Source organism: Sinocyclocheilus anshuiensis, unplaced genomic scaffold, assembly GCF_001515605.1.
Source record: "Sinocyclocheilus anshuiensis isolate Anshui unplaced genomic scaffold, SAMN03320099.WGS_v1.1 scaffold524, whole genome shotgun sequence".
Classification (NCBI taxonomy): domain Eukaryota; kingdom Metazoa; phylum Chordata; class Actinopteri; order Cypriniformes; family Cyprinidae; genus Sinocyclocheilus; species Sinocyclocheilus anshuiensis.
This window is the reverse complement of record NW_015555703.1, coordinates 1735974-1756898: the sequence shown is the minus strand read 5'-3', so window position 1 is coordinate 1756898 and position 20925 is coordinate 1735974. Positions and strand designations below refer to the sequence as shown.

The following is a 20925-nucleotide window of genomic DNA, read 5'->3' as shown; positions in this document are numbered from 1 at the left end:
GGCCCCAAATGTCTGATCCAATCTGGTTTTGGTTTGGTGGTTTCTTACTTGCAGGCGTGCACATCATAAACTCGTGTACACTCCTGGCAACTCACGTAGCAGCACCAGTGAAAAATGCAGTGGCATTTCTCCTTGCGTTTCTCAGTTTGAGTGTCGTGGCCTCGGCCGCAACAGAGCAAGTCGCAGCCATCGATACCATGTGATGTCAGGTTACATATACGATCGCGGGTGCCAAAGGAGCCGGTTTCTGGGTTGGGTTCACAGAAGTTAGGTGAGCTTTCATAGTAGACAAGGTCAGTTTCGGTAGGGGGCTTGAAGAAGGTGTACTTTGGTCGTAAGGTCTCGACCCAGCCTCGCGATTCCCGATGTTTCTCCACCACCATTTCTGATGAGCTGTCATACTTGTCCTTCATGTAGTCACCTATCATCCGAAAGTCAGGCTGCGACCACCAGCAGGTTTTCACCTCACAGCTGCCTGAAAGGCCGTGACACTTACATTTCAGGTACATGCGGTCAGTGATTGACTAGGGGAAAAAGGAAAACAGAATATTGATCTTAGCACTAAGATTCTATATGATATTACGCTTTATTTTTTACCACAGGTGCAATTCAAGAAAGACAGCACTTCTGCATTTGGATGTTGGTCCCTTGGTTTCCCGACCAGGCATTCGTAACTGTTTTGAATAGTAAGACTTGTTTGTTCACCAGCAAGCAGCATAAACTAACCTGAGCATATACTACCTCTGAGCATAAACTAATCGACCAGCAAGCAGACTAAACTAACCAGAACTAGAGTGAAAAATCATTTTGGTCTTTTCATCAGGAAAAAAGTGCTCACCACACGTCCAGCTTCGTTGTTGTGACGATTCATAGCTGAGCGAGCGTCTGGACGATTCTCACGAGCATCAGCGAACTCTCGGGATACCATGCTGCCAAACTCCACATCCTCACTGCAGCCACCCCACTTCCAGCCCTCACCTGGCGGTCCTTTCCTCCGCGTGTCACAGCCGCAGATGGTGGCGGAGCCCTCGGAGCAAGCCCGCGTCACAGCGAACGCTACCCCCGCTGAGGCAATTGCATGGACAAATGCTGATTCTCGAGTGGCTATGGAAATGGACAGAGAAAACAAGCATATGTTATACCTCAGGATGTCTATCAAAGTTATTGTTTATTTGGGAGATATAACAGTTATTTGTCCTGACATTATTGTTACTATTAAACTACTTAATTTAATTAAACATCTTAGCACTTATGAGCGTGTAGTTAAATTTGTAGGTAAGGCAGTTCACTCAGGTCTCACTGTGGACATGGTGGCGCATTACTGAGGCATGAGTCAGGGAAGACCAAACATATCCTTCCAGATGAGGTAAATACAAGGCTGACAAGTCTATAATTAGAAAGACTCAATTAAGCAACTCTGAGGTGGGGAAATAGGCCTTTATTACTCATAGCTAAGACTCATTGTCGAATTGTGCATGGTTACAAGACCCAACACGTTACTTTCAGAATTAATTTGAAGAATGAACAATGCAAGTTTAGGTTGATTATAATCTCAAAGATGATCCAACATTCTGTCTAACAGGGGATTTTGTGACGATTCTTGCTGACGAGGGCCCCATACAAACTTAAAAGCGATTTATAACAGACAGCTAATGAGGGTTGGTAATTTTGATGAATACTCTGTGGTCTTGTGCAGTCTTGCACTTGCAGGAGAGAGGAAATGGCTATGGAGACGTTGTGAATCAAGTCTTCCTTTGTTGCAGGTTTCAACTGGTTAGAGAAATCAAGGCTAGAGATAATAATGTTGCAAAACTGGCCACAAGTCTTTTTTATTCCACAATGCTAATTATAATGACAAAAAGATCCGTTGGAAGTTTTGATTGAAATTACCATCCAAAACGATGCTTCTTTGTTCTTGACTACAAAAATATTAAAAGCTATATCAGTTGATGGTCTTTACTGTAGCACAGATGCCTTTGATTCCTCTTGCTCAAACTAGCAACTTCTGCTTCCATATCCATCAACTAAATCACATTGTAGTTGGGGGTACAAATAGTTGGGTCTGAAAGGGCCATTCAATTACAATATAAAACCCACTGAGTGACCTGTGTTTTATGAACAGGAAGCCAATAAAATGTGGGTCAAATACGGCTGGCCGACAATAACATGGCAGACTGGTTGGGGGAATAAAGGAGAGACAGCGTTGGGGGAAAGTGGGGGCAGATTAATATCCAGAGGAAGAATGGATCAAAAATGGATAAATGGGAGATACGGAGACACTTTAGAATGGTAGGGGGTCTTTACCTGAGAAAAGAATGCAGGTGAAGCCAGATTAGACTGATTATTTGTGACAACAGTTGCCCCCTGCTGCCCACCTTCTGGCTAACTTTGCTGGACCCTCACATGGCAAGTGGTCCCTGTTACCTGCTGGGACCCTGAATCCCTTATTGTGCTGCCACTGTCACGGTGAATTACACACACAAAAGCCCCCCGATATTTTATATGAAATTTGTCCTTGCCAGTGATAAGTGGGGACCAAGTTAAGTCATAGCAACAGAGAGCTATGCATTGGCTAGAACCCACTTGTCGGCAGACGGGGAAATCCCCATTGAAATGGTTTCATAAAACAATCTAAAGGGCGTGTGAATTGTGAAAGGAGCTTTCTCTCTGGCTTAATCTTATGGTCGCCCAGATATTGTGTGGTGAGTTGGGCCCAGCAGGAGGCGGGGCTAAGGTCCCACCATCAACTCCGTATGCCACACCCCATTCTTTCTTTCTTGGGCAGAGTTAATGATATACTGGTGAGCAGACCTCCCCCGGCACAGTTAAACATGCATTTGATGAAAGGCACGGTGCTCTCAGTACATCCTAAATTGTAACAGTTTCTCCTCCTGAGGACAGAGGTCATAACCTGGGTAGCCTGACCTCATGAAAAGTTGGTTTAGGTGAGGGTGTTAGCATTAAGAGTCATGGGATTCCTTTACTTCATTTTGTGGTGGTGGGCAACATGGTGGATGCCCCTGAGTAATTCCAATGAAAAGGCTTTCCTTGACACCCTGATGTAATTTTATTGCTTGTTAAATGTCTGAGGAAATTGCAAGGAAAGGCAATTTTGAACAAATATCACAAAACAATATGGTGGTAAGACAATGTATGTAAAAGGCCACAAAATCTTTTCAGTTTAACGGTCTGATTTCAGTAACAACAAAAATCTTGAGTGACATTAAGAACAAGTTAATTCTGGTGTCCAATTACAGCTCGCATGCGACTGGCAACGTTATCTGCTGTAGGTGTGTTCAGCAAACTCTTCTAGAACACCTGCGCTGACTCTCCTTTCATCGCGGATTCCAGTGGGCCCTGTTTTGACACTTTGGTTAATGTAAATTAATGAGCATTGAAAAGTGGGGGCAGATTAATATCCAGAGGAAGAATGGATCAAAAATGGATAAATGGGAGATACGGAGACACTTTAGAATGGTAGGGGGTCTTTACCTGAGAAAAGAATGCAGGTGAAGCCAGATTAGACTGATTATTTGTGACAACAGTTGCCCCCTGCTGCCCACCTTCTGGCTAACTTTGCTGGACCCTCACATGGCAAGTGGTCCCTGTTACCTGCTGGGACCCTGAATCCCTCATTGTGCTGCCACTGTCACGGTGAATTACACACACAAAAGCCCCCCGATATTTTATATGAAATTTGTCCTTGCCAGTGATAAGTGGGGACCAAGTTAAGTCATAGCAACAGAGAGCTATGCATTGGCTAGAACCCACTTGTCGGCAGACGGGGAAATCCCCATTGAAATGGTTTCATAAAACAATCTAAAGGGCGTGTGAATTGTGAAAGGAGCTTTCTCTCTGGCTTAATCTTATGGTCGCCCAGATATTGTGTGGTGAGTTGGGCCCAGCAGGAGGTGGGGCTAAGGTCCCACCATCAACTCCGTATGCCACACCCCATTCTTTCTTTCTTGGGCAGAGTTAATGATATACTGGTGAGCAGACCTCCCCCGGCACAGTTAAACATGCATTTGATGAAAGGCACGGTGCTCTCAGTACATCCTAAATTGTAACAGTTTCTCCTCCTGAGGACAGAGGTCATAACCTGGGTAGCCTGACCTCATGAAAAGTTGGTTTAGGTGAGGGTGTTAGCATTAAGAGTCATGGGATTCCTTTACTTCATTTTGTGGTGGTGGGCAACATGGTGGATGCCCCTGAGTAATTCCAATGAAAAGGCTTTCCTTGACACCCTGATGTAATTTTATTGCTTGTTAAATGTCTGAGGAAATTGCAAGGAAAGGCAATTTTGAACAAATATCACAAAACAATATGGTGGTAAGACAATGTATGTAAAAGGCCACAAAATCTTTTCAGTTTAACGGTCTGATTTCAGTAACAACAAAAATCTTGAGTGACATTAAGAACAAGTTAATTCTGGTGTCCAATTACAGCTCGCATGCGACTGGCAACGTTATCTGCTGTAGGCGTGTTCAGCAAACTCTTCTAGAACACCTGCGCTGACTCTCCTTTCATCGCGGATTCCAGTGGGCCCTGTTTTGACACTTTGGTTAATGTAAATTAATGAGCATTGATGCAGACGTAGCCCGAGGCAGCACTGTGAAGTAGATAGATGAGGATGAGATTGGAGAGGTAGTTTACCATTGCAAAACAATGCAACACTGTAGGCAACAAATACACAGTTTTATGAGAGGTACAAAGCGAGCAAAGCTAGGTGGCAAACCTGACTTTCCATGCATAAGTTTGTGAAGTAACCAAAGAAAGCTGTCAAATGGTCAGTAAAAGTATTAAAGTAAAGGCATTTAAAGGTGCACTTTCCGCCCACAATTTGAAAAATAATGGCTGGTTTTCAGACAGGTTTCCAGAAGACTCCCCCCATCTGCCAAACAACAAGCAAACAGGTCCTGTCCTAAGTTACATGATTAGTTGAGCCAATGTCAGGTTGATCGGGATGCTGAAACAAACAGAACATCTTCTGATAGCCCCACAGGGCCAGACTACCACTGGAAAAAGTAGATTTCTGAATGCTGAATGCCGAGGAAACATCATCCACATCTGCTGAAAGTGGCAGGGCAGATCTCAGACAGCTGTGGGATTGTCGGTAACAAGCTGCTGAAGACCTATTAAAGATCAGTGCTCCATTCAGCCCAGCACAAAACAGAAGAGGAAACCGACAAACATCCGTCTGCGCCGCAGACATTAACACCAGCACACAATAGCACTAGCTCCACAAAAGTGACAATGTAAGTCACAAAGGAGCGAAAGTGAGAGGCGCTCTTCTCTAAGCTCTGTGAAAAGCATCTGAGCTTCGAAGCGGCCCTTAAACCGCCCCCAACAAAGCACTTAATCTGCCTGCTTTGACCTCTCGCATTATGAAGAGCTTCAGAAGCTTTAATCCAATCAAAATGATTTACTAAAGCCACCCCTGGACCCTGATGACTGACCTGGTTCAAACTCCCATCACCCCTGTCCCTGACCAATCTCCCCTTCAATTTAGACCGGAGGAGGGGGAACTGCAGGGGATACGGAGTGGCTATTAACACTACAATGGAGAAGACCTGAGTAGTCCTCCCATCATCAGTGGCCCGCTTGGGCTCAAGCCCTCTCTATCAATGTAACAATTGCTTGAGAGTTTATTAAAGGCAATTGGCACTGCTGGCACCACCTCCCGCCGTAACCGGTTATCAGTATTCATCCCACCTGCGGCCTCTCGAAGCGCTCGATGGGCTCCTTGTACCCTGACCGCTCATTTCTCCTGGACACTGTGAGAGGGCTAAACTGATACAACTTTGAATTGATATAACTTTTTCATAATGAGAGGGGAATAAAAACAGCAACAGGAAGCCAAACGCTTCTCATATACTCTTTCCAAATCTCAACATACCAGAGCAATATCCACTGACTGCAGTGCTGGGGAGTAACGATTTAAAAACCTAACTATATTCTTCTGTACAATAGCTCAGCTGTTTTAAAAACGGAGTAATTTTTCCAGTAGCTACTCCACAAGGTGCTTCTTACAAAGTGTAGTGGTGTTGTGTGCTATTTTGTAATATTGTATTGCACACACAGCTTAAAACCAAGGGAACTGGTTATAAAATCAAACCCCCCGCCCCAAAAAAATGGCCTAAAATGCCCTTTTTCTTATAGAGTGCTAGCCGTGACGATAAAACCCGGGAGACTAATTCACCAATGGTTCCCTGCAGATTTTCCTATGTTTTTTTATCATGGAGCTCTTCAATTTATTTGTAAAACAAGGTCTGTGGTAAATATAATGCGTTTTGCTCTACAACGTAAATTAAACACTCATGGATGGACTATGGATGTGGAATCATTGTTCACAAATATAGATCACGAAGAAGGTCTTGAAGCATTATCACATTATTTAGAAATGAGATCAACTTTTGAGAAACCACCGGCTTGTTTTACTTTACAACTAACAGAATGGACATTGAAAAATAATGTTTTTTTGGTCCCACTTTATATTAAGTGGCCTTAACTACTATGTACTTACATTTAAATTAATAATTTGGTACAATGCACTTATTGTGTACATACATGTTTTTACATTGTACTTATAATTTAAAAATACCTGCATGTAATTACATCTGTAATTAATTTCTGTAATTAAATTTATAACCCAAACCACCAAACCTGTCCCTTACTTTACCCATATCCCACCTCAATAGCAGCAAAAGTGTTTTGCAATACAATATGAACACAATAAGAACTTATTTTTTTGAAGTAGGTACATAGTAGTTAAGGCCGCTTAATATAAAGAGGGACCTGTAAATTTATTTTTGGGATTTTGGGAAAATAGATTTGTATTTTCTGATTCCAATCCATATTTAGAGAATATTATGGTGTGGTGGGGAAGATTTATAGTTGACATCATTTTGATATGGACGGGCTCAGAGGTAGATCTGTTGGCTTTTCATTCATATTTAAATACCACTAAAGTACATTTGAAGCTCAGTTTAGATTTTTCATTTATTCAAATAATTTTTTTGGACTTAAAAATATTTAAGGATAATAAAGGAAAATTGCATACAACTATTTTTTAGAAAAGAAACTTAAGAGCAGACAGTTTTCATCCCCCATGGTTGACAGACAACATCCCTTTTGGACACACTCTAAAAAATGCTGGGTAAAATAGGGACAAACCCAGCAATTGGGCTGTTTTGACCCAAAACAACCCAATTGCTGGGTTTGTCCCTATTTGACCCAGCACTGGGTTGTATTTAACCCAGCACTTTTTAGAATGTAGTTTCAGAGGTTAAAAAGAATTTGTGATAAGGAGGAGGATTTTGATATCAAGGCCCAAGATATGACTCAAAGGTTTAAAGAACGAGGATATAAAAATGATCATGTGATCTATAAGGCATATAATAAAGCTAAAAACATCAGTAGGGATGAATTATTGGTATAAAGACAAAAATCAAGTCATTCTGAAAATTTCGTGACACAATACAGTATAGAGGCAAATAAAATCAAGAAAATTGTAAAAACGAATTGGGAAATCTTGATGAGTGATCCTCACCTTAGGGAAGTTCTCCCTGAATCTCCTTCTAATGAGTTTAGAAAAGGACCAACTATTAAAGATAAATTGGTGAAAATAATTCTCTTTGTGTTGTTTTTACACTTAATCAGGTGACTGTGTCATATGATGAATTGATAGTTCTGAATGTGTTTGTAGTTTGACACTCTGATGAAGGCTTGTTAGCTGCAACGCGTCTGTGTACTTGTGAGTTGTTTTTAATGTAAAACCATGTGAGATAAAGGTTTTTTATTTTTCATTATATTTTCGAGTGCCTAGGCGTTATGAGTTTTTTTGACAAATTAAGAAATCCTGCATCCAAACTAAAGAGCACCAATTTATGGACTTTATACCATATATTTGCATTTTTTGATGTATGGTGAAGTTGTGTTTAGTATAGACCTTAATTTACAATTGATTTAAAACCCCATAGCAAAATCTCAGTTAACCCATGCTGAATTAGTCTCTTAGGTTTTAACATCACGGCTGAAAGGGATAGTTCGCCCAAAAATGAAAATCATTTATTCACCCTTGAGTTGTTCCAAACCTGTATAAATTTCTTTCTTCTTCTGAACACAAAAGAAAATATTTTGAAGAATGTTAGTAACCAAACAGTTGACGGCAGCCTTTGACTTCCATGGTATTTTTTTTTTCTATACTATGAAAGTCAATGGCTACCATGAACTGCTTGATTACTTGTGGATGAGTAAATTAATTTTCATTTTTGGGTGAACTATCTCTTGAAACACTAATGAGAAGGCTGATTCATTTAATGAAGCAGTTTGTTTTTAAATCAGTAAAAACTGGTTTACTGCAACATTTGATGTCTTTTAGGATATGACAACGAAATATTACTAAGGTACAGTCATTTAAATATTAATATGTACTTAATTGTGGCTTTTCTTCACTATGTTTTGACTAAGTTATGTAATGTTAATAAATAGGTCACATGATATTTTCGGGACCAATTCTCACTATTAACTAGTTGCATATTAGCATGCATATTACTAGCATATTGGTTGTTTATTAGCACATATTAATGCATTATTCTGCATGACCATATTTTAGATCCCTTAATCTCTACCCCATACCTAAATTTAACAACTACCTTACTAACTATTAATAAGCAGCAAATTAGGAGTTTATTGAGGCAAAATCATAGTTAATAGTTAGTTAATATTGAGAATTGATTCCCAAACTAAAGTTTGATCAAAAATATTAACCCACACACAAATGCCATTTACATCAAATTTTATAAGTATCTTGTCAAGTTACAGTTGTTTAATATGAGCAATAGCAATAATGATGCTTACCCTAGCAAAATATACATTTCTGTAATGAAGCTATCTAGTTTAGTCATTAAGAAACAGTTTATTTGGATTTTGTTAAATCTACATAACCCTAAACTGTTCTGTGTTATGCACAGACTTGTGCCTTAGACAAGAATCCCAACGGATTAAAGACCAAAACAACACATTCATAACTTCACCTTAGACAAACACACAAGCTGGCAATGTAATACGTTTGAGCGCATGGTGAAGTATGTCTGTAAATGTGTGCGTGTTGCACACACGCTGAGATACTTCTGAAATGCCTTTTAGGAACGTCAGCGTGTTGCTGCTGTGAGATGCATTACCTTTACTGTGCCGGGACAAACACAATGAGAAATGTGGGGATTCCCTTTGACAGAAACAAACAAAACACGTCCCACCCACTTTACACGCGTGCATTACTACATCTGTACAAACTGTCATAGTCCAGTGCACCTGACTAATGCCCATTGAGAGTGGGATTAGAGAGTGGCAAATAAATAATGTGCACAGAACAACAGAGTAATCTCAGTAATCAGAGCTGTGTGCAAACAGGGACTTTTGTTGTAATTGAGAAGTCATAACGTTACATAGTCACTGAATGCAAAGAAGCACTGAGTGAAATATGATTTTCGAGTAGCTTTCATTATGGGGTGGATAAAGGCAGATCACATTCCTGTTCTCCAGTCTTTAAAATGTAGAAACTGAAATTCATTGGTAAGAGATCTTTACCTCTGGCTAAATATCAGGCTAAATATTTAAAGGCAGCATGATAGTCATTCTATCATTTAGGGTACATTTCACATCAGGAAAAACGTGTAAAAACAACATGCTTTCAAAATAAAACAACTATTGCTTTCAGCTGATATATTTTATCAGTGTATCTGCTAGTTGCCAAGCTTAGTCATTAAACACCATTTTGATATTACAAAGAAAGAGATGTTTTCCCTGGCGGTGAGTTTGTCAACTATGTTATGGACAAACTGTATGGGTTTACAGGTAACACAGTTGACAATTTCACCATTTTGCCTTGTCTGGCCAACCAAAGGTTATTTTCTTGATCAGGTTAACCTCATTCTTATTTATTATTATTATGATTTTTTAAATAAAATCATAAAAATATTGCAAACCATAACAATGTACCCAACATAGTTTACAAGCAATTAATAGACTCCATGAATATAGGTAATTGGACATCAAATATAGATAAAATTTACCATAATTTGTTCAAAATGTCCACTGCAGAAGAAAATGACATCACATGATGCTGGTCACATGGTTTTGTAATAACACATTTTTTAGTTTTCAGGGGTGTTTGGTTAGTATTTTTGTGGACATGAGCAAAATGAAATATTTTCTTTTATTTGAAAGAAAATACTCTATTTTTAAGGTATTTAGATTGTAGAAATAAATTTGATATATTTATAATCTTGACTTTACATTTTTGTATTCATTGTTCTGAACTCAAGACTCACAAAGCGGACATTGCAAACACTGTAATTTAAGGGACATAAAGAAAATTTCAAACAATCTGAAAAACAGGGTGCACAAAATATATGCATGAGATTCTAGTATATATGTGACCCTGGACCACAAAACCAGTCTTAAGTGTCAATTTTTCAAAGTCTCAATCATCTGAAAGATGAATAAATAAGCTTTCCATTGATGTATGGTTTGTTAGGATAGGACAATATTTGGTCGAGATACGACTATTTTAATATCTGGAATCTGAGGGTGCAAAAAAATCCAAATATTGAGAAAATCGCCAAATGAAGTTCTTAGCAATGCATATTACTAATCAAAAATTAAGTTTTGATATATTTACGGTAGGAAATTTACAAAATATCTTCATGGAACATGATCTTTACTTAATATCCTAATGATTTTTGTCATAAAAGAAAAATCGATAATTTTGACCCATACAGTGTAATGTTGGCTATTGCTACAAATATACCCCAGCGACTTAAGACTGCTTTTGTGCTCCAGGGTCACATATTCTCTTAATGAATCAAATATGATATTTCTGAATAAAAATGTTAATTATCATCAATGGATATAAAATGTACCCTTAATTATACAATGACTCGATGAATTCCTGAATTCCCTTTGATTCTCTTATTGTAGGCCTACCTTTATCCAGCACTGGTCCAAAGATGGCCAGGTTGTCATTAATAGTCGTGCAATTCCATCTGCGGCCTCGGAACTGATGCTGACACTCTTGGATGCCGATTTTCACCCCCTCTGCCACGCTAGGCATGATTTCCACATAGTTGCGGCAGAAGCGGAGCTGTTTGGGAACCAGACCAGGAATTGAGCTGCACAGGATGGGCTGAGTACCCAGAGAAGTGTACTGGTGTCCCACCGCCAGAGACCTGCCGAGGAAAACACGGAGGTTAGCCGTTGACTGCTACAGTTTTTGGCAGCACTTAATTTTACAGTCCTTTTCCTGCGTGTGCATATTATGTACTTACTATAGTAATTATGGTAACACTTTATTTTAAGGAGAAATTCTCACCATTAACTAGCATGCCTATTACTAGCACTGTTTATTAGTACTTATAAAGCACATATTAATGTCTTATTCAGTATGACCATATTTTAGATGCCTTAATCCGACCCTATACCTAAATTTAACAACTACCTTACTAACTAATAATAAGCAGCAAATTAGGAGGTTAATGAGGCAAACTTCGTAGTTAATAGTTAGTTAATAGTGAGAATTGGACCTTAAAATAAAGTGTGACCATAATTATAATAACTGGGTATTAACTTGGAACTAACCCTACGTCCAATCCCAAACCTATCCTTAACCCTTGTTAAGTCCATGTAGTTACATTTGAGCTCTTTTTTAACTTTTTTGATAAGTTGATTTTTGAAAAATTACTTTTGGCATAAAAGAAAAATCTATAATTTTGACCCATACAATGTATTTTTGGCTATTGCTACAAATATACCCCAGCGACTTAAGACTGCTTTTGTGGTCCAGGGTCACATTTGATGCTGGTATTTTCAGCCAGGATTTAAAATAAGCTTAATTTTGCTCAAAGCGCCGACCCTCCTTTACTAACTACTCCTATTTACAACATTATCACGGGTGTATCATTTACAAGTTAGCTCAAAAAGCCAGAAAAGTGTAATTTGAACAATTATAGGATCAAAGTGTAACATCTGTGGATGGACTCCATGTCCTAAAATGAGGAGATCAATCTAACACTTGGCATTGTATATGTACCACACCAGTTCAAAAAATGTAGCAGCAGGAACTATTGTTGCTTGTGTTGTTTGAACCTGTCATAGGCATTGAAGAGCTTTGGCTTTGTGGGAGGGGTTCGGATAAAGCCATAACACGTTGCTAAGTGGTAAACAAACATGAAAGCCCCAGCTGAGACAGGAGCAGTATACTGATCAAGGATTCACAGTGCGGGACAGGTACCTTGTCATTAAGGGCCACCGACATCCTTAAACTGTCCAAAAGTGAAATAGGTCTGTGGCTTGCTGTAATGACAGTGTGCACTGGTCTGGCTGAGCATCAGAGGATGCTTGACTGATGTTAGTTTGAACTCGACCATTCTTTGATGACACACGGCTCAGATGCGACTCATGTGCTGACATGCTTTTCACTTACAATTCAGAGTTTCCATTGCACTGTTGTGGAAAGTTTGTCAGTTTGTCAGTCGGTACTAGGTGTTTTGCTACTGTTTTTCTACTTTGTTGTCATCAATTTCAAATCTAACATATGATCTGTATCCTAACTCTACCTTAAGAATGATAAATTAATACAAGACTTAAAAGAGTGTATCTGATATGCTAACAACTCATGTTAAGAACAAGACGCATCTCATTATAACACCTCTCATGATTTCAGAAACAAGATTTCAAAAATCGCAATATTTTAGATAAACAACAACAAAAAATATAACTCAATAGTGAGTGTGTAAAGTGAATATGTGTAAACTCTTTGAATGAAAATTAGCTTAAGCATGTGAAGTTGTCACAACAACCACCAACAAATGTTGTCACGAGCAACTGAAAAGGTCACTAGCATAGAAATATGTAAGCAGAAGCCTCATTCGTTAAGGTGTACATATTAGCATCAGTTTTCACGCATACGTAAGAGTGTTGTACAAGGGTTCCGCAAGCTGTTTGTCCAATGGATTTCAAAAAGTGGTAGGGAGCGAATTGGAAATTGGCGAAAAAGTGGTTGGAGCATGTCCCACCAATCCCACAAACGACACCAATGTACTCTATTAAAGGACTTTTTTATTTTATTTACCATTTAGTATTTTTTTTTCAATTAAAATAAATTTACAGAAATGTTAGAATAAAAAGGAATAGTTGAATAAATCATACAAGGCATAATTGCTTCATGTTAACTATGAAGGGAACAGAATTACATTTAAAATAGAATTTTCATATAGTTTGGACACACTTCCATTTTAAGCCCCGCCTACCTCCTGGACTATTGTGATCACGATTTCTGTTTCTCTGGATTTATTAGTCGTCAGCGATATTTGCTTTTATTCAATAATTGATTTATTCGTAGCGGCATTTGCGTTATCTTGCAACAAGCTTTCACAGGCTTCCATGGTTGCCAGATGTCAATAATTTTAATCAATGAAATCAATGAAAGTCTAATACAGACAATCTGTTTTCTTTCACTCAGTTGTTTGTGCTTGCGGTGACTAAATCTGCGAGCAAACCATGCGAGTTGACATTCTTGTGATTTGTGCCTATGTGAAATTGCACTCATTCTGATGAAACGTAAAAGCAATCAGCCCTAATTTTGGATAATAAATATTAACATATTTTATTAATACATATTAACACATTTTAATGTTTACAGTTAAAATGAAAGCGACGTGTCTGTGAAGGTGTGAGCAGTCTCAATTAGCTGTGCGTTGACCTGTGTTACGAGCCGATTACTAATGACAACAAGAGGGCCCCTCAGTGACCCCTGACCGGCAATGATTAGACCTGTAGGGCTCTCTCAATGACAAAGACTGTGACACTCCCTCATCAGCTGATGCACCTCCAACCGGTTCCTATACCTGCTGCATTCCACAACACTTCCTCTCATCCATTGTTCTGAGAGGGAAGTTATGGATCTCTGATTGTAAAGGAAATGAAAGATGGCTTAGATCAATCATGTTGGCCTAAAGCATGAATTTCATTGTGTGTGATTATAGTAGGCTACATCATTTGGATTTTTGAAAAGAGTACTTGAACTGAATTATGCTTGAGAAATTGAGACTGCTGAATTATGCTTGAGACTCTTTGATGTCTTTCTATGACTGCTCTTGTCTAAACTGACTTCAATCGGTTATGCTTTGTACAAGTTGATCCCTGGCATTATTTTACTGTGAGTCAGGCCTTTTTACATCTTTCTCGGTAAGGAGCTTAATCTGAATTTTACTTTAAAGTCTAAGGGAGCACAGAACAAGAGGGAACTTGAATTGGCCCGAGAGAAGATCCAAACCTCATCTAGCAGGGTGTAGCGAAACTATGAGGATTTGTTCACTAAGTAATTCCTATTACAATTTGACCTTTTCTTAGCCTTTGTCAGTCCTTTGCCTCAGGGGCCAAGTAGCCTCTCAAAACAATTGCACGGGACGTTTACGCCCGCCCCGTCTGTCTCACGCTGTTGCATGCATTTCTTTTACATGCATACAAATACACAACCAACCCTTAGTGCTACCCAAGGGCAGAACTAGGGGGCGGCCAGGGGTGGCCGTGGGCAAGACTGACCGATGCTTGAATTGCGATTAAAATATCGGTCAGTTGCCGTTTCTGTCTCTTTTTTCTTTGCAAGAATTGAGCTCATTTAGACCTAGTACCGCCTCTTTATGACCACAACACACAGGAGACAGATAGAACTGTTGCAATTCATTTATTTTGAGAACTTATAGAATGTTAAAAATTCAGTGTTTAATTTCTCAGTATGTTTTTGAAAACATTAATTGATTATATATAATTGAACAAAGGCTGGCTAATCTTTGAACGCTAGTTATCTGCATGTCTAATCCATGAGGATGCAATGATGGAGAACAAGCTGTTGAGAACCAGAACCAAGCTGACTGAGCAAGCTCAACTTTAGCAGTTAATATGAGGTGTGGAATAAGACAAAATGGTCAAATTCACTCAGTATTACTTGATCTACTCAATCACAATACAATTAAGTACATTAATATTTAGTTGTGTGGTAGGCACTAAAACAGTACAGTAGTTTTATATTTGAACTAATTTTTATGTTGAACACTGGTGCAACCACAAGCACTATCCTCAAATAAAACAATCAGATAAATTGCACAAAATTATGCCCAGGTTGCATTTAACCCCAGAATCAAAAGATTATTATTATATATTTTTTTGTAATTACCATTATTCTCAGTAGTGATTCTCCAGTGATTCTACATCTTCATTACTGTAATTCCTAAAGGGGTCATATGACGTTGCTAAAAAAGAGCATTATTTGGTGTATTTGGTGTAATGAAATGTGTTTATGCGGTTTAAGGTTAAAAAAACACATTATTTTCCACATACTGTACATTATTGTTTCTCCTCTATGCCCCGCCTTTCTAAAACGCATCGATTTTTACAAAGCTCATCGGTCTGAAAAGCGAGCTGTGCTCTGATTGGCCAGCTATCCAGTGCGTTGTGATTGGCCGAATTCCTCAAGCGTGTGACGGAAATGTTACGCCCCTTACCATACTGTGATGCCGTGTCCCGGCATGACGAGACAAAACCAATAAAACCCATTATAAACGAGGCATTTGTTGCATCCAGTGGGGACATAATTACTGATTATAATTACTTATACTGTCTTTTTATGCATTGCGTTGCATCGCGGCGCGTAAACATAAAACCATGTCTGCATTTGTGATCGGAAAAATGACAAACAACAAGCCCTACTCTACACTGCTCAAAACTCGCGTTTGAATCGTCAGTGGCAAATCCTTTAAATATGAAAACGTACTTACAGTCTGTGAGTCAGCATTATTTGTCATCATCATAGACTGTATAGGGTCAGTGTGCGCGCCGAAGGGGAAACTGAATTCACTGGAACACCGGCATTGTAGGCTACTCTCCCAGTCATCGTCCTCCGTAAAATGCATTGCACACATCTGAATATTTGGTTTGAACTGTTCCAGAACAGTGTTGTAAATACAACTTAACCACTGATTTTTAGTTGTGTCCTTTTTTGGAAGACCAAACCAAGTAGTTTCGCTTTCACAAAGAAACACACAGCATCTTCACGACATGGCGGCGGCGGCAACAACAATACTACAGCGAGAATAAAAGTTACGCCTTCTTTCTTTGCATGAACATTTGGGCGGCGTTATGCAAATCTTCCCACACTGTGATGTAGACATGTGGGAGCGTGTTTAAACGAGGCTTTTTAGGTAGGCATGGACGAGTCTTAACTTTTATAAAGAATATCTCTTTGGGTTTGAGACTTTAGTCTTTGCAACTTTAGGTATCTATGCACGAACAGCTTGTAACACTCCAAAGAGAAAGGAAAACTTGAAATCGCATCATGGACCCCTTTAAGATGAATTATAGAAAAAAAACTACAGAGTAATGCAATGATGTTTATTTAAATTAAACGGTACAACAAATCATTATGAGTATATTGTTTTTTCATCGTAATCAGAGATTTACAGTTTCACTTGAGCTGTAAATGAGATTCATCATTTCTTATTTGTTTATTTTTATAATTTTTTTTATGGCATTGAGAAGTTTCATTATATTCTCCCAAAATGCCAAGAGAGGCTACGTTACAATCATTTCACCACAGGTAAGCCTTGATTAAGGACTTCAGGTATACTGCAGTCAAGACTAAAGTGATAATTAATAGGCTCTGTTGACGGCTAGAATCACCACCTCATACTTTGGTATTGTACTTTGCCAGAAGCTGATGAATTTGAGACGTCACCACCGCTGAGTGAGGTGAACAGGTGTTTCAGTGACATGTCTTCGTGCTCAGCTGTCTTGGGCGTGTGTCTGCCCCGTCATCTGTTGTAGCTCATGATACTAAGATCACCATCATTTAGTAAGAACAGAAAACTCGGGCTCTCTAAAAACAAATAAAAGCACATTTGGCCAAAACGAATTCATTGTTACTGCACTGAGATTGGATAAGCTGGTATTTCTTGAAGAATATGTAGATAGAATCCAATGCAACACAAGCATTTATAAGGTTGTCATGATTTGCATTAGGCGTGTGAAACTCATTCTTTGAACCAAGCTTGTGCCAAACTTAGCGATATCCCAAACGAAAGGATGACAAACTGACATCCACCCTCCACCCTGGCAGAACAGTACAGTCTTTACCTCCCCGAAATCTCTTAAAGCCAGGTAATTAAAAGACAAAAGGACAGAAATGAACATTCCGTTTGCTCTGGAGTCTTAGATATATTTGCTCACTTTTCATCTGAAGTGTATCCAGTCTAGGTTTTAATGCATATTTCAGCAAGCCCAAGCAAGTGCACCTCTGAATTACCACTTTACTTGTAGGCCCTGGGGCCACATAGCCGACTTTGACATCAAGAGAGAACTGTTTTGGAGAAGGAATGTGCAGCAAGCTTTCACCTCCAGGTATTTATCTTTTAAGGTGGAGCGCGGGGGTGGAGGTGCAGTCAGGCAACACTATGTCATGAGGAGATGCAGGAAGCCATGAACCTGGTCTCTATACCTGACCCACATCAAAAACCTCCTTCATAGTGTTTTTCACAGTGCTACCAAGCAAAACGTTATCCAACAGTACATGTATAGATACACCTGCACTGTCCAGGTCTCCTCTGAATGGACATCAGCAGTCCTGTGTTAAATCACTGCGGTCATGACTGCAGGTTATCATATCACATAACTCTCTCAAGCTGAAGAACCGCAGGCCACTCTGCTGAGTTAAATTGCCCAGCCATGTTTTCACGTATATGCACCTTCTGTTAGGGGAAACCGAAACTCTGTGGCTTGTTTCTTGGGAAAAATAAAGAACAATCTGTCTACCTAAAAACTTAATCGAACAAACTTCAATGACTTTATTTATACCTCTGTCAAAAGCTGATTGTTTAAACCAAGAGAAACTGGCACATTCAGTCAGAAGCAGTCGTTTCAAACAAATTGAGGCAGTACATTTCACATAAAAAAAGAATAAAAAACAAACACTATAGACTGATCTAGGTCAAACTTGACACTTTCTGATACTTCTCACAATTTACCATGAAGCTGAAGTTGAGGCTGGAACTGAAAAAAAATATGTCACTCCAGAAGCAATGAACATTTTGTACAGCTTGACAGCTGTACTGATGGTGAGATGGTTAGCTGTATACCTCAGTGCTTTTATATTGATTATTTGACAGTTTGATACCTTGATGGTAAATGTTCTTTACTTCTATAGCACACCCCTGAGCTTGAAACAGAAGAACACTTAAGCATTACTTTTTAAAAGAGTGCATATTATGGAAATATCATACTTTAAAAGAACATATTTAATTGGGTTTCTAAAAACATTGCATTGTGTTCAGAAACGTAATCGCATGCTATTTACAATTAAATGAAAGGTTAAAGTTATATTAAATGCAATGAGTTGAATTTAAGAGTGTTTTGACCCAATTAAGTACATCTTTATATGTAATTTCATAATTACTTTTATTGTCTTTGAAATATGGTCAAAGTGTACAAGTGTTGAAAGTACTGACAAGCATTTATAGTAAATTGAAATATACTTTAATGACATTTCTATTGAAACTTGTATGTCATGTATTTAAACATACTTGTAATTACACATTAATTATGATGTTGTAATTTAGCACATATATTAAATGTATCAAATAACTATTTTGTAATAACTTCACTACAGTTAAAATTACAATCAAGTACGTTACGTGTGCTTTAGTCAGCACTTAAAAATAAGTGTTGCTCTTCAAAAGATGATTAAACACATTATTAAAACAAATGAGTTAAAATGTTCTTTTAAAGTAAAACTTTTCATTAGATTTTTCTTTGCGCTTTTTAAATGTGTAATGTCAAGAAAGTGTATTTTCTGTGGTCTTTTATTTCATTAATATTATCTGCAAGTACAGTTTTTTTTTGTTATATACTTGTAAGATTTGAAGTATATAACAAGTGCACATTCAATACAATTAAGCACAATCTTTTTCCACAAGGGTTGGCGGCTCATAATAAGCAACTGAAGTTTCTGGATGCTGTTCTCTGAACTGGCATTGTGAATGAGAAGGAAAGCAGAGCTTTTAAAATTTCAAGAGGGTCAGACAGACAGCAATTAACAAAAAAGAGCAGCCTGGACTGTGACTAATGACCTACTCAATTACAGCTTTTACAACCACTGAGAAAACTCTGCTTTATTGTCTTGCCTCCCCGAAACAATGATCTTTTAGGTGTGTGTGAGTGAAATCGGTGGAGAACACCTTAAATGTTTGCTGTGTCAGTTATGAACATTTCTTTTTTTGTACAAGCATGAAGTTATTTTAAGAGAATATTTGTAAAGAAATACACTGAGAATTCCAGTGGATTTTTAAAAATATGTTCTCAAGTGAAAATGCAAATCTGCATATTCTTAACAATCAACTAGATGTGTTTAAAATAATTTTCCGAGCTCACCAGCTACAATCGCCGATTTTACTTTATTGTCATTATTATAGTAAGTGGTTTAGGCCTATTTAAAATACAATTTAATTACAACTAAGTGTTCAAAAGCCTATACAAAAATGATGATAAAAATATAACAACTAAAATCGAATTCTGAATATGCATAAGGCTAATTCGAATGAATTCAGCGAAAGCGAAATCTCCGATTAACGAAACTAATTGAACAGCTACGTTAACAGCATTGATTTATTATAACTAACATGTAGTACAAATAGCCTATCATTTCCTCACATAGGTTTTATTTAAAGACAACACGGTTTGACGTCCAGCCTGTCATAAAATATCACAAAAAGTCAACATCTGAATCACTGAGAATTTTTAAAATGGTTAAACCTTCGGGTAAATGAGAATAACTAATTATACTAACAATTTCAATGAATGAATCGAACGTTTTAATTAATACATTGGACACGAGTTACACTTATTATAAGGTCTATGTTGACAAAAGTTGATCCTGCAATGTACTTACAAAACGATTAACAGGTGCACGACAGACAGACAGACAGACAGACAGACAGATAGATAGATAGATAGATAGATAGATAGATAGATAGCGTTACCGATCATCATATCAATATCGGTATTAGTTAGAAGTGAGGTCAAAGACATTTTCGATCCCCCAAATCATTGTCAAGTTGAAAGCTTGTCATTTACCCTTTCTAGACTACCAAACTCATTGTATTTAACAGAGAAAGGTTAAAAAAGTCATAAAACTTACCACCATATCGGGTAACTTGCCATGACGCGCGTGAGCCCACAAAAAAGAAACAGGAAATATCCAAGATATATCATCCTTTAAAAAGTTAGGCTTAAACAGACACACACACACACACGCACATACACACCCACCCACACACACGCACGCACGCGCGCGCGCGCGCGCGCACATACACACACACACACACACACACACACACACTCGTCCGCGTGTGTCAGTGATTTCACGCGAGGTGATGATGAGCGATATTTCTCTCCGATAATCCTACAGCGTTCTCCTGCGCGCGGTTATGAGGCGCATATTAAAGTTGAGAGCAGCTTTGCGTTTGGACCCAATCACAAGCTTTTGCCACGGGCCAAATTCTGATGATAGAGTCACTCAGGCAGCCTGAACTGCAAATGCTCGGGACACTCACTGTTTTAATTGTTATTGGGACATGCAAGGCTTTGTGTGTTATATATACATAAGGTTGTCTAAGGGTGGGTGGGGGGACCCCTGTGGATTGGGTAGCTATAACAACCTGTCCGGATTTCACCCCCAGGTTTAAAGCCCCTCATACGCAAAAACAAAAACGTGTGAATTGCTTGATTGCCTTGTGTTAGTTTTTCTTGCAGTATTGCTTGCTTCGCTGTGTTCAAATGATTCCAATCAAGCTGTTTTGTTATTTAAAAAATAAATACAAT

At 38.5% G+C, this 20925-nt stretch overlaps 1 protein-coding gene across 1 annotated transcript; it reads right to left on the bottom strand.

Annotated features, from left to right (window-relative positions):
• Positions 1-42: 42 nt before the first annotated feature.
• wnt3a (wingless-type MMTV integration site family, member 3A) lies at positions 43-20377 on the bottom strand. The gene is made up of 4 exons (XM_016464582.1): positions 20243-20377; positions 10987-11228; positions 839-1104; positions 43-524 (listed from the first exon to the last, which is right to left on the bottom strand). The coding sequence occupies exons 1-4, from the start codon at positions 20314-20316 to the stop codon at positions 45-47; spliced, it is 1062 nt and encodes a 353-aa protein (XP_016320068.1). The 5' UTR covers positions 20317-20377; the 3' UTR covers positions 43-44.
• Between the last annotated feature and the right edge of the window lie 548 nt (positions 20378-20925).